The sequence below is a fragment of the Hibiscus syriacus genome, unplaced genomic scaffold, assembly GCF_006381635.1.
Source record: "Hibiscus syriacus cultivar Baekdansim isolate YM2019G1 unplaced genomic scaffold, ASM638163v2 tig00110503_pilon, whole genome shotgun sequence".
Taxonomy (NCBI): Eukaryota; Viridiplantae; Streptophyta; class Magnoliopsida; order Malvales; family Malvaceae; genus Hibiscus; species Hibiscus syriacus.
Window position 1 is genome coordinate 4,553,104 of NW_024062764.1, and position 13,546 is coordinate 4,566,649.

A 13,546-nucleotide genomic window follows, 5' to 3' on the forward strand; every position below is an offset into this window, starting at 1 on the left:
ACCTCTTTAATCTATTATTGATGATCATGCTCTAGTTAAGGATGGACACGAGATCTAAACTTGAAAAGTTCGGATCTCCAATAAGGATGGACACGAAACCCAAACTCGATGAGTTCAGATCTAATCTGACCTTAGACTATCTCCAGCCCTCATCTCTACTCTACACCCCTAATCTCTACTCTACAGCATCTCTATCTCCACTCTAAAGAAACAATAATTCATCTCCAGCATTATCTCTACATTACCACTAATTCTACTTTATTCACAATATTTAACTATTATAATATTGATTTTACAAATATAAAATAAAACATACACATTTCTAATAAATATTAAGATAAATTAATCTTTAAAGTATTAAAATAACGATGGGCTGGAGTTAAAATCCATCTCTAAAGTAGAGATTACAGCCACTCCAACGATGCGCTGGAGTTGGTCTTATTGTGTTTTTTTAAATTGAGTTGGGGTCAACTTAGGTTTTATAAAGTATAAGTTCAAATCTAGTTAAATTCGAGTTTATGAAGAAAAATATCTAACCTAACCTAAAAATAATATAATTATACTTTATATATTTAGAGATAATTGTAATAATATACGTTTCTTGGAGTAACGGAGGAAGACAGTCTTTGACTTGATATGAAGATACTTTTCTCCCAGAAAATGTCTCAAAAATGTAAACTTGTTTCCATGTATATATTCCACATATCCTAGCAATTTTGTAGAATTTCTCTACCATTTCCATAAGATTGTGTGTATCTCTGTGCCTAATCTCTTCTAAAGAATAAAAGTAAACTCAATTAGACTCGATTCAACTCACTGCGGAGGACGGAGCTTCCTCGACAGCCACTTCTTCCGCAGTTTGACATCCAGTGCCATAAAAGTTTTTGCTTTTATTTCATCTTCCAGAAAGTCGCATGCATCCAATATAAACTCTTCATCCATGTACGGCAATGTCTGTACCGCTGTAACTACGCTCTCTATCGAAATGGGGTTCGAGTTTTCGTCATCCTTCTTCTCGGTCAAAGACGAAACAGCACTCGCCATCTCTCGAAGCGCACTGGCCATACTGTCATACTCGCTTCTTGATTTCTTTGAATGTATGGAACTCGACTTGTTTTCTAGTTGACGTTTGTTGTTAGCGTTAGACCCTGTGTTTGAATCCAGACATGCTGGATCCAGTAAGTAACCGATTTCACCTTCACTCGAAATAGATGCTACAGGAGACTGAGAACTCTTAGCTGCCTGCACCGGCTTCACTTCTTGAACCACGTTTTCTGGTTCGGAACATTGGAGAGCAACGCAATCACGTTCATCAGGATACGAGGAATTGCATATCGAGCACAGGTCTTTATAGTAGGGCACCGGTCGGGTCATGAACTGCCGTGCATCCTTATGCCCCTGCATGTTAGTACATTAAAGGGCTTTCAATAGTATGTCAAACAAATCAATAACCAAAATGAAATGACAACAATCATCTTCCTCGTACCATCATTACCCTGCATTACGTTCGGATTATGACCCTCCGAATACATTGAAAAATTTGACCATTACCGTGTCATATACATACCAGTATCCGAACATTCACACCGTATCATATACTTGATGGCAGATATCGTCTCCAAGTCCTAATGTACACTAATTCTATATGGCTACTAGTACCAAGTATGCAAGATTCGGGTATGATTATAAGATAACCGAACATCTTATATTATAATATGACCTAGATTATTAGAGCATCAACTGCAATTCGAGTTTAACGCATAAATACATACCTTGATGTAGTCTTGCCATACACTATCATCAGCAGTCACCATTTGACGTTCATAGTCCCAAGCAAATCCATCCAGTTGAAGAATGTTCTTGATGACATTATATTGCCTTCTTAGAGTTTTAAGGCGATTCTTTAGTATGTCCACGTCGTAGCTAGAACCGAATTTCGCATTAAACAAAGCAATCATCTCTATCCATGCCTGCTTGCAAAATACACCACCGATCTGGTTCCCGTTGCGCACTTGCTCAACCATAAGATCAATGAAAAACTGGTCCATCGGCGGTTGCCAGTACATCCTATTGCGACCATATGGTGGGTTTGTTGTTGCAATTGGCGTACTCTCCGATGCATCCATCATTTCAAGGGGAAGTGAGACACATTCTTCACCTAATGCGATTTCATGAACAGCCTCCACGGTTCCCTCTTCGCCATGTTCTAGTCGAGCGGCCAATCGTTCTTCATCCTCACCCAAGTGTGATGATGTCTCCGGCAAACTATAACCTGGTAACAAATTACACCACCAATACATGAAACCTCGGCTGCACCACACTGATTTTTGCTAATGTGTCTGCATTAAATATATGTATTCGACACATTCGGACATAAATACGATATATCATCCTCCAAATACATGCAAAATCTTTGAAAATGGAGCATACTTTGTTTCTTGTACCGTATCCGACACTAGGGCTGTAAACGAGTTGAGTCGAGTTTGAATATTGTTGAGTTTGACTTGAAAAGTGTAAAACTAAGCTTAACTCGACCTGAAAAGTATAAAACTGAGCTCAACTCTACTTGAAAACTCACGAGCTTAAAATTGTCAAGCTCGACTCGAACTCAAAATAAAAAATTAAAGTTTGGCTCGAGCTCAAAAAAAATTTAAACTTGAAATGTTCTCAGACTGTCATGCACAAAGGAGAAGATATAAGAATCGGAGCAAGAGAATTAGGGAAATCAAAGAGGGTTAGGGATTTGGAATTGGGAATGGACCTGACACGTTCTACAGCCCACTAAGGATAGGAAACAGCTTGCTTATCTGTGTAGGTTGTTATATTCAGTACAACAAGGACTGCCAACTGTAGGGTAACTAGGGGTACACTGTAATTATATAAACCATGTACTAGAGGAGGAGAGGGCATGCTTTGATTGAATGAATTCTAAGCTACTTGAATCTTTTCTTTTCTCTCAATCTTAATTCTCTCAATTCTTCGTCTAATTTCTTCTCTAATCTCCTAGGGTCATAACAATTGATATTCATAGCCATCATTTCCTGGTAGCTTGAAGCAAAGAATCGAACCATGGTCGAAACTCCTAATCTTTCTTCAATCCAACAGCAGATTGCAGAACTTACAACTTTGGTGACGCAAGTAACGGATGGCACATAACCTCCTAAATGGTGGCAGCAGCAGGACAGTCGGTTGAGTATGTTGGAATCCAAAATGGTGTCGCAGCAGAGAGATGTGGAGCACATTTTCCAGTTGCTGACTGGTAAAAAGTGTAAGGAAAAACATGATGATTCCCAGGTGTTCGATAAATTACCAACACCAAAGGTAGATGTACCAGTGCAGCAGAGCTACCTGTGGTACAGTTCAAGCAGTGGTGATTCTGATTCCCAGGCATCTGGTGCATATGTATTCCGGCCTAACAGCTCATCTCTAATCGTTGTTTCACGATCAGTGCCATTGAGGATCACTCCTGGACCCTTAGTTGATGAAGTTTACCAACAGTTTAATGAATGGATCTACCAGGTCACCAGACTCTACAAAGACAAAGAGCATACTGAATTCGAATTCACTATTGGTCCGATTTCCACGGATGACATTGTCGGCAAAGAGATAATTACTCGGCTGACAGCAAAAATGACCACAAACAAGGTGTTTCATATTGATTCTAATGGGAGGAATAAACTTGTAGAAGATGATGACCCTTACAAGTTTAGATTATTGCTAATGGGAATCAATCTTAAAAATGCGCGAGTGGGCAGTGGTTTTGTTGCTGTGGAGATTCCATACTATCTTGATGAAGCCACAAGATGGGGTTTGGAAGTCTCTGAGCTTAAGAAACAACTTGAGATTTCCAGGTACAAGGGCAGCACTGTTAGGGCCTTGGTTGTAATAAATCCAGGCAAACCAACAGGACAGGTTCTTACTGAGGAAAATCAGAAGACAATTGTGGAGTTCTGCAAGCAAAAGGGTCTTGTTCTGCTGGCAGACGAGGTTTATCAGGAAAATATTTATGTACCTGAAAAGAAATTCCACTCTTTCAAGAAGGTTTCGCGGTCCATGGGTTATAGCGAGAAGGATATATCCTTAGTATCTTTTCAGTCAGTCTCTAAAGGTTATTATGGATAGTGTAAAAAAAGGGGTGGCTACATGGAGGTAACTAGGTTCAGTGTAGATGTCAGGGAGCAAATTTATAAAGTGGCAATTGTCAATATGTATTCCAACATCTCTGGTCAAATTCTTGTTAGTCTTGTTATGAGTCCACCTAAGGTTGGAGATGAATCCTATGAATCATACAGTGCTGAAGGAGATAGAGCTCTAGAGCTAAAAGCTTCAATGGCGGCCAAGAATCAACAAATGCGAAAACCCAAGCAGAGAAAGCAAATTTCAAGCTCAAACACTGACCGAGATTGCTCGAAATCGAAGAAGCCGAAGCTACTTGCTTCAATCCAATAAAAAAACCCTTCAAACAAGCCATTAATAAAACCTTTCAACCCATCGAAACAAAAACACGAACACCCAAGTCATTCAAAGTTTAAGAAGCAGGATTACGGGAGTGAAAATAAAGAGCTTTCTAAGAGAGAGCGTCGAATCCAAGCAAAGGAATTGGCAACAGCTAGAAAGAAGAAGAGGAAACCGCATTATACTCTTGAACAAGAGCTTGCATCTCTATGGGAAAAGATGAGATGTCGGAATATTGCTAAAGAAGACAGATCAAAGCTGATAACTGAAGCTCTGCAAAAGATGAAGGGAAAGATTCCAGAAATAGTTGGTTCCCATGTTTCGTCTCGTGTTCTGCAGACCTGTGTTAAACACTGCTCGCAATCAGAAAGGGATGCTATATTTTCTGAGCTTCAGCCACACCTTCTCACCCTTTCGTGCAATGCCTATGCGGTGCATCTTGTGAAGAAAATGTTAGATGCGGCATCTAATAAGCAGCTGGTGGGGGTTATCTCAACTCTTCGTGGGCACGTTGCTTCGCTTCTTCGTCACATGGTTGGATCTGTAGTTGTTGAGCATGCATATCAACTTGGAAATGCCTCTAAAAAACAAGAGCTTCTGATGGAATTATATTCTTTCGAGCTTCATCTGTTTAAAGACTTTGCATCCATCAAAGAAAGCAGGTTAATAGATGTAATATCGAAGTTGGGCCTGCAGAAATCTTCTGTTTTGCAACACATGAGTTCGGTGATTTAACCAATCCTTGAAAAAGGAATAGTGGATCACTCGATTATATACAGGGTATTAGTAGAGTATTTGAACATAGCTGATCAGTCCTCTGCTGCGGATATAATTCAACAACTGTCTGGTCCACTCCTAGTTCATATGATCCATACTCGGGATGGATCTAAGATTGGTATGCTCTGCGTTAAGCATGGAAGTGCTAAGGAAAGAAAGAAAATCATCAAAGGAATGAAAGGCCATATAAGCAAGATAACACATGATCAATGTGGGTGCATGGTACTCGTTGGCATTGTTTCAATGGTTGATGACACGGAGCTTCTAACAAAGTTCATCATCCGTGAGCTCCAAGCAACATTGAAAGAGCTTGCTTTGGACAAGAGTGGAAGGCGCTTTGTTCACGCTATTTAAATTTCGATGGTCTGGCCTTTCTAAATTTATCTGTTCTGTCGCTCACTGCTAAGAATGATTACGAAGTCGGATCTGAGAAAATTTCACGGGATAAAGAATCTAATAAGAAGGCAGCTAAGAGTGATATTCCTGAAGAGAACCTTGATGAAGAACCTACAAAGGAGACAGCTACAAGTGATCCTGATATGACAGAAACCGAGTCTGATAAAAGTGATATTCCCGAAGAGAGCCTCTGCTCAGCTGAAGGTGGGAAGAAGGTTCGTTCAATAAGGAGGAGAGTTGATAGTCAAGAGTGGGCTCGCTGAGAATCTTGTTGATGTTTGCATTGAGGGCTCAGGAGAATTGCTTACTTCAAATTTTGGCAAAGAAATAATTTTTGAGGTTGCAATGGGTGGTTCTGATGGAATTCTCTGCCCAACACTGGATGAAAGTGTATTTAACCTCAAGAAGCACAATCAGGCTATCACTCAATTGTTGTTGTAGTGGACGAACTTGAGGCCAGAAAATATCACTGGGGAAAACTATATTGTGCTTAAAGCACTAATCCCAGGTTTGGATCCTTGGGGACAAGGATCCTTTCATGGAGGGGGTATTGTCATGCACAAAGGAGAAGAGATATGAATCGGAGCAAGAGAATTTGATGTGATCCTATCTAGCTCCAATTTTCTCCATAACTTGATCACACCATGGATGTTATTCAAAGCTGGTTCTAAGGGAGTTCTTCCTTACTTTATATTATATTTACTCATTTATGCACTATATATTATTATGAGCATACATTTGCATCTTAAACTATGCTTGAATAATCATATGTTATCATTCACTTGCAACTATATAATTTTTATGCATAAAATATGTTTTCACATCTTTACTTAGCTTTATATTATGTTTACATACGTTTTAGATTCATTTATTATGTTTGCATATCATTTACATATCATGACAGCATGTATTCATTCATTCATTAACTCATGTCATGTTATTCTAGCTCATGTTATGTTTACATTAGCTCACTAGCTTTAAATCCATGATTCTTTAGCTCATTTGCATGCATGCATCTATTTTCTAGCTCATATATGTTTTCTTAAAGCTCATGAACGTCCTATGCCTTTTATCTAGCTTATATACATGTTATCTTAGCTTCTAGATGATCATTCATAGCTTATATCACTCAAACACCTCACGACATCATGCATTTTACCTTAAATGAGCTCACACATTGCTTACTTGGTTTGTTTGTTAATTCCTATAGGTGAAACACAAAGCAAGGCATATTATGGTAGCTTGGTTAGCTAAAAGGATAAGCATAGCAGCTCACACTAGCTCTTGAACGTTATGGCAGTTCATTTCATCACTTAAGGAGCTTCAACTTAGCTGGAGGAGCTATCATGTAGCTGAACCTAGTTGGAAGAGAGCTTTGGACCAAATTGTTGAAAAGTGGACTAAAGGTAGCTGGAAGTAACTGGGAGAGTAGCTGAGGAGCTGAGAAGACCAAAGCTAACTAGCTTGAGTCCATCAAGCTATAACTCACCTAGTTAGCTACCAAGACACTCACTTAGCTTACCTTGAAGCTAGTTCATCTCTAGGCTGCCCATGGACTTCAAGACATCATCCTATGGTTGCAACCTCACCAAAGCCTTGCAAGAAGACCCATGTGCGTTCAAGTAGGCTGCCATGTGCATCATTCAAGCATGTACACTCCATGTGACATCAAATTGGCGCCAAAACATCAAGGGATGCTTCCTATTCGGCCAAAGACTCCTTCCTCTCCATTTTGGCGTCCAAATAACTTCCAAATGCATTCAAAACATCCTTAGGGCCGAACCAACACATAACCATTTGGCCAAGAGCATTTATCTTCATTAAAATTATGTATTTTTCATTAAAAATCATGTGTTTTCAAAGGGGTTTCAACCTTGGCCGAACCATCATGTGTCTATTCGGCCTAAACCCTTTGAAAAACTATAAATAGGCTAGTGCAATTCATTTGTACTCATCTCATCTCTTATATAAAATATACTCTTGTGAGTTATTTCTCTTCAAAGTTCTTTGTGAACTTTATCGATTAAACAAGTATAGTTCCTATACTTGTGGCGTCATTCCTTCCATTTTGATTCCAAAATTCCTAGATTGATATCTAGTGGGTTGAAGACACCATCACCACCCCTCAAGCAAGTTTGTGAAGACCGGGATTGTGCTTCATAGCATAGTTTCCTCTTTGGCGTGTTTGAGATACAACATCACCACCATTGCCATTTCATCATCAACATCATTCATCTCTTCCATCAATTCCGCAGCCATCTCTATCTTTTATTTATTTCATTTCATTCTTATTATTTATTTTCATTACTTATATTATTATCTCATTTATTAAATTCCATTATTAATCATTATTTTCTTATCTTATTTTGCAGCCCAAACTTATAAATTCAAGGACATCAGTACTTGTCAATCCTAGATCGGGACACAATAAGGCTATCTACTCTTTTCATCAAAGCGTGTAGATTCGCCTTACATCAGAATTGGGGAAATCAGAGAGGGTTAGGGATTTGGAATTGGGAATGGACCTGACACGTTTTACAGCCCACTAAGGATAGGAAACAGCTTGCTTATCTGTGTAGGTTGTTATATTCAGTACAACAAGGACTGCCAGCTGTAGGGTAACTAGGGGTACACTGTATTTATATAAACCATGTACTAGAGGAGGAGAGGGCATGCTTTGATTGAATGAATTCTAAGCTTCTTGAATCTTTTCTTTTCTCTCAATCTTAATTCTCTCAATTCTTCGTCTAATTTCTTCTCTAATCTCCTAGGGTCATAACACAGACTTAACTCGATTGAAATTCAAACTCGAGCTTGAACATGAATCTTAAATACATGAAAGCTTTATATTGTATTTTTTTAATAAAAAAAGAACATATTAATGTTAATATTATTAATAATTTAATTTAAAAAATCTAAAAAATTAGTATATTATTTTTTCGAGTTACTCATGAGCTTTTCGAGTCGACTATCAAGTAACTCGCTTCAGGTCGTTAAGAATTCGAATCGAGGTCATTCGATTCGAGAGTTGATTGAGTCAATATTGAGTAACTCGTGATCCATCTTGTCTCATTCACAATCCTATTTACACAAATCTCCATATATAAGACAAAATATTAATAAAAATAAACAAACTCATCTCTCAGTTCGAAACCGGACTAACAATTATATTTCTTTATATTTTCTATTGATGATCTAATTTAATTCCTAAGGTTTTATATTTCGTAAAATTTTACATTCATCCCAGCCAGACACTCACCTCTAAGTCGGAATAGCAGACCACCAAACTAAGAATTAGTAGCATCAAGGATAGGATTATTTACCCATTTTGCCAGCTAAATGATCCCCATATATAACACACAGATCATCATAGCATGGAAGACTTCTCAATCTGTAAGGACGAACATCTGGGTTTACCTGTGAATCAACAAATAAGACCCTAAAATGCAATAAATCCTTCAAAACAATCAAATCATTAAATAATTGAACCTTGATATATTTATCCCAGATTTTACTCTCGGCGACCACCATTTGTCGAGCCGCATCCCAGCTAAAACCCTTCTGGTTCAACAGATTCTTAACAGCTTTGAACACATTCCTCAGCGTTTTGTGCCGGTTCTTCAACACATCCATTTCGTAATCGAACTTGAATTTCTCGTTGAACGATGAGTTCATGCTCATCCACGCCGTTTTGCTGAACACATGGTCGTCGAATCTGTTGCCCTTTTTGAGCTGTTCCAGCATTTGATCGATGAGATATCGGTCCATTTCGGGTGTCCATATCGTTCTTAAACGATCCAAACTGCCTTTGCCTCGGATACCCATTCTTGAATCATGTAAAATCAAACCTAGAAATGCAAGAATTACGAGTTGATATGAACATTTGGGCATTAACAAAATCGAACGAGAATTGGATTAGTTGATAATTTATACCTTGGATTGGAATTGTGGAACAATGGAGGGCAATAATCTGGGGTTTCTGAAGGTTTAGAGTTTTTTTTTGAGAAATCAGGTTTAGGGATAAGGTTTTCGGGATAGGGTTACGATTGCTTGGAGGCTGGAATAAGACGGGAACCGATTTGTGTATCCCAATTCCAGGGTTTATCCCAAGTTTTAGGGATAAGAACGTTATTCTCTTCAATTTCTTCTAGGCGACCCCTAAATTTTAGTTGTTTAGTCATTGTAGCTTTTATTTTTGAGTAAAGTACATAAATGATCCCCTTATTATAGGACACTACTTTATTGAGTTCTTCAATTATTAAAAGTTTTAAAATGGTTCATTGACTATTAAAAGTTACAAAATAGTCACTTGAGTATTCATATGTTCCAAACTCATTCTTTTCCACTAAAAAATTGACGATCGTCTGAGTTGGACGTTAACATGTTGACTAGGATATGATAAAATCTGATCTTAAAACATTTCAATTGTATAATCGTTTGAGATTATGGGATTAAATTTTATCATATCATAGTCAACAAGTTAACGTTCAACTCGGACAACCGTCATTAACGAGAAAGGACGAGTTTGGAACATATGAATAATCATATAATCATTTTGTAACTTTTAATTGTCGAGGAACTCAACAAAGCAACACCCTACAGTTGAGGACCAATTTATAACTTTTAATAATCGGGGATTCAATAAAGTAATATCCTATAGTTAGAGGATCATTCATATACTTTACCCTTAATTTTTATGTTATTTTTATAGAATAATCTTACAGTGTCTGGTTAAACCTAGACGCAATATTGATGTTGATTTGAAGATTAAAAGAACCAATTTGATAAATTATTTTAAATACATCGATAAATTGTTGTAAAAAGGATTTAATTATGAAAGATCATCAACATTTATTAATCAGGAATGTGTAGTGATGAATGTGACATGAATTGTCAAACTATCATAACGATAGAAAATTAAGGTAAATTACACGTTTAGTACCTAAATTATCAGTTTTGGGTAGTTTAAGTACCTAAACTTTCATTTTTTTTCAAAATCATACCTAATATTTAGTTTTTCTTTCATAATATCCCATTAAAAACTTAATGTTAAGTTTTGAAAAAAAATGGAACCTTAGGTATTAAAAAAGACAAAAACTGATAGTTTAGATACTGAATGCGTTAAGTTTTTAACGGTGAAGTACTAAAATAAAATAAAAACTAAATGTTAGATATGATTTTAAACTAAAACTAATAATTTAAGTACTAAATATATAATTTATCCAGAAAATTATGTTATAAAAATAAAATAACAACGTATCATACAAGCCGACAAAAATCAAAATTTTCAAGAATACGAGAAAAGAACTCAATAAAAAAACGAGAATATGTATTTAATTCTGAAAATAAAATAAAAGAGACCTCCACACTTAAATCGTCACTTAAAACACAACTCTTAACATTTAAACATGAATATCATTGCATACGTTGAGATTGAAGTTTTATCTCCCGCAAATAATTATATCATTTTGTAACTTTTAAAAATTGGGGGACTCAATAAAAAGATGTCCTATAGTTAGAGGATCATTTTATAACTTTTAATAATTGAGAGACTCAACAAAATAATAACCTATAGTTGGTAGATGATTTGTGTCCTTTGCCCAAAAATCTAATACATATATAAATGAATGTTTGTTATATGACATCTTGCACAAGGGGTGTGCCCTCAGGCCCATAAGGACTTACCCAATGCACATAGCAGAGAAGCCACCCTAAAGGAGTACCTTAGGATCTATAAGGTCTTACCACTGGACCCAGGAGCCTACCCAAGGGTCACCTTAAGTCCACAAGGAATTACCTGCTTGATCGATGCTGAACATGCATGAGGAATTACAAGCTTGATCAGAGTTGAACCTGCAGAAACTTCATACCAGATCAAAAAGTACCCTGAAGAGAATAGTTTTCAAACAGTAACTAACAGTAGCAAGGAAATCAGAGTTCCAACAGATATCAATTTAGTAAAAATAGTAACTAGAGAACATGAATCAGACAAGCAGACTTAAAACTTCAGTAAATAAAAAAATCAGACTTGAAATAGATAAATCATGCGAAATTAAATCAGATCAGCTAGCCATATTGCAAATCAGGTAAAACAATCATGTGTACATGATATTTCAAACATATATATATATATATAGCACATAAGGAACACACCTCGCCAAAAGAACAAGTTCGGTAGATCTATCGAGCACCAGCTTCACTACGCTCTTTGGTTGTACAAGAACCTAAGTTACATCAGAACAAAATTATTATCGGAGTAGTACACTAAACTGAGTATTTAATAGGGTTACAGAACTATACGAGTAATCACAGGCTCTCGCAGACGAGCATATCGGGAGGAATCGGGTCGAGCAGACGAATGGTCGGGAATATTACGGGTACCTTAATTAAAAGATATAATAATTTAATCATTGACCCTCAAAATAAATTAGATGCACTTAATTAAATCACTTAAATGCATACTTATATTACATATGCATATTCGAGTTTACTGGGTCAATTAGGAGGCTTTGGGTTCAAATTTGGCAAAATAGACTTCGAATTCAGGCTCATGACGTCGAAAAACATAAAATATGACTTTTCAAAATTTTTGACTTTGTGATCAAAGTTAATGGTCAAACTGGTCAAAGGTTAAAATCAATGGGTCTGATCAACGGTCAGGTCAAAATCAATAGCTCAGACCGGTTTAAATTGACTCGGGCCGGCTTGAGTTGACTCAGTTCGATCCGAGTTGACTCAAACCGGCTCGAGTTGACTCAAATCAGTTTAACCTGAGTACTCTAAGATCACCAAAACATCAAAACGAGCTAAAATCATGAAAATTAAAAGAAAATAGCTGAAACTCTTACCCCGATGATGATCGGCGGAGAAACCACGATGAGGCATCGGAGCTGATTGAGTTTTAACCAAAACTTCGCAAGGATTTTGAATATGAAGGCGATGAGGCGAACAAAAGCTTAATGTGGCTGAAATTGACATAAACAGTGGCCGACGATTTGGGTTTCACAAAACTTCGATCAGGTTTTCACGACGGTTGGTAGTATTATACAAAATGGGGTTTGGTCGGATAACGACGATGCTCTTTTTAGTACTCACAGTGATGCAAATCGGCGACGAAATCATCGAAAATTGAAGGTAAACAGATGTGGAAGTTATGGTTCTTGATGGGCTTCAAACAATGATTTGCGATGAACCATGATAGCTCTCGACGAAAGGTATGGGGGTTTTGGTAGCAGGTGAAAGACAGTCAAGATGGTATTGGAGGTACATGACACAACCACCGGAGGATGGTGATTCGGGGAAAAAGAAATGATGTCATTGGGGATAAAAGGTTTAGGGATTTCGAATTCTGATTAGGGTAGGGGAAAATAAGGATTCATAAAATCCAATATGATATCTTTAAAATTTATTTTTATTCTTTATTGACGCAAACAATGCCCTAGCCTAGTGGCTAGGGTATGGCTCCCCATCCTTGTTGGTCATGAGTTCAAATCGTTCTAACCACTCATCTTTTCATTTTTCTTTTGTTTTTCTGCAAGTAGAGAAAGGGTAAAACTCAAGTTGGGTCCCTGAACTTTTGAGTTTTTTTTTAAAAATGGGCATTAAATTTCTAAAAAATTGTAAAATAGTCCTCATAATTAATTAAAATTAAATTTAAATCAACTCCAATAAAAGGTGTGAAAACTCTCCTCCCCTTAAAATAATTTAATCCTCGAAATTCTCCCAAGTCGAACAGATACTTGCAACGATGACAGTTATTTCGATAAGGCAAATCAGAGTCTGAGAGTCTTGGAATACATGACATGAAATATAGGAATAAACAGAATCATTATTCAGAAATACATAATAAGAAACATAATTAATAATAGATATACCTGTAGAAGTCTTGGGCTTATCTTGATCGTCAAGACGTCTAGTA

At 37.0% G+C, this 13,546-nt stretch overlaps 1 protein-coding gene and 1 pseudogene across 1 annotated transcript; one reads left to right on the forward strand and one right to left on the reverse strand.

The window, feature by feature from the left end:
• Window positions 1-661: 661 nt before the first annotated feature.
• Window positions 662-9,718, reverse strand: LOC120129839 (L10-interacting MYB domain-containing protein-like). Its single transcript, XM_039147242.1, has 5 exons — window positions 9,562-9,718; window positions 9,118-9,476; window positions 8,952-9,045; window positions 1,773-2,272; window positions 662-1,398 (listed from the first exon to the last, which is right to left on the reverse strand). Exons 2-5 carry the CDS (start codon window positions 9,451-9,453, stop codon window positions 814-816), a joined length of 1,515 nt encoding a protein of 504 aa, XP_039003173.1. The 5' UTR covers window positions 9,454-9,476; window positions 9,562-9,718; the 3' UTR covers window positions 662-813.
• LOC120129528 lies at window positions 4,304-6,069 on the forward strand (annotated as a pseudogene).
• Window positions 9,719-13,546: the final 3,828 nt, after the last annotated feature.

Bases quoted from the DNA above. Each gene is read 5' to 3' on its own strand.
- LOC120129839 (XM_039147242.1), bottom strand. From the start codon at position 9,453: ATGGGTATCCGAGGCAAAGGCAGTTTGGATCGTTTAAGAACGATATGG. The intron at 9,046-9,117 runs GTTCAATTATTT...GTTGATTCACAG, and splicing joins TCTGGGATAAATATATCAAG to GTAAACCCAGATGTTCGTCC. The intron at 2,273-8,951 runs GTAAATAATCCT...ATTTGTTACCAG, and splicing joins TCATTTAGCTGGCAAAATGG to GTTATAGTTTGCCGGAGACA.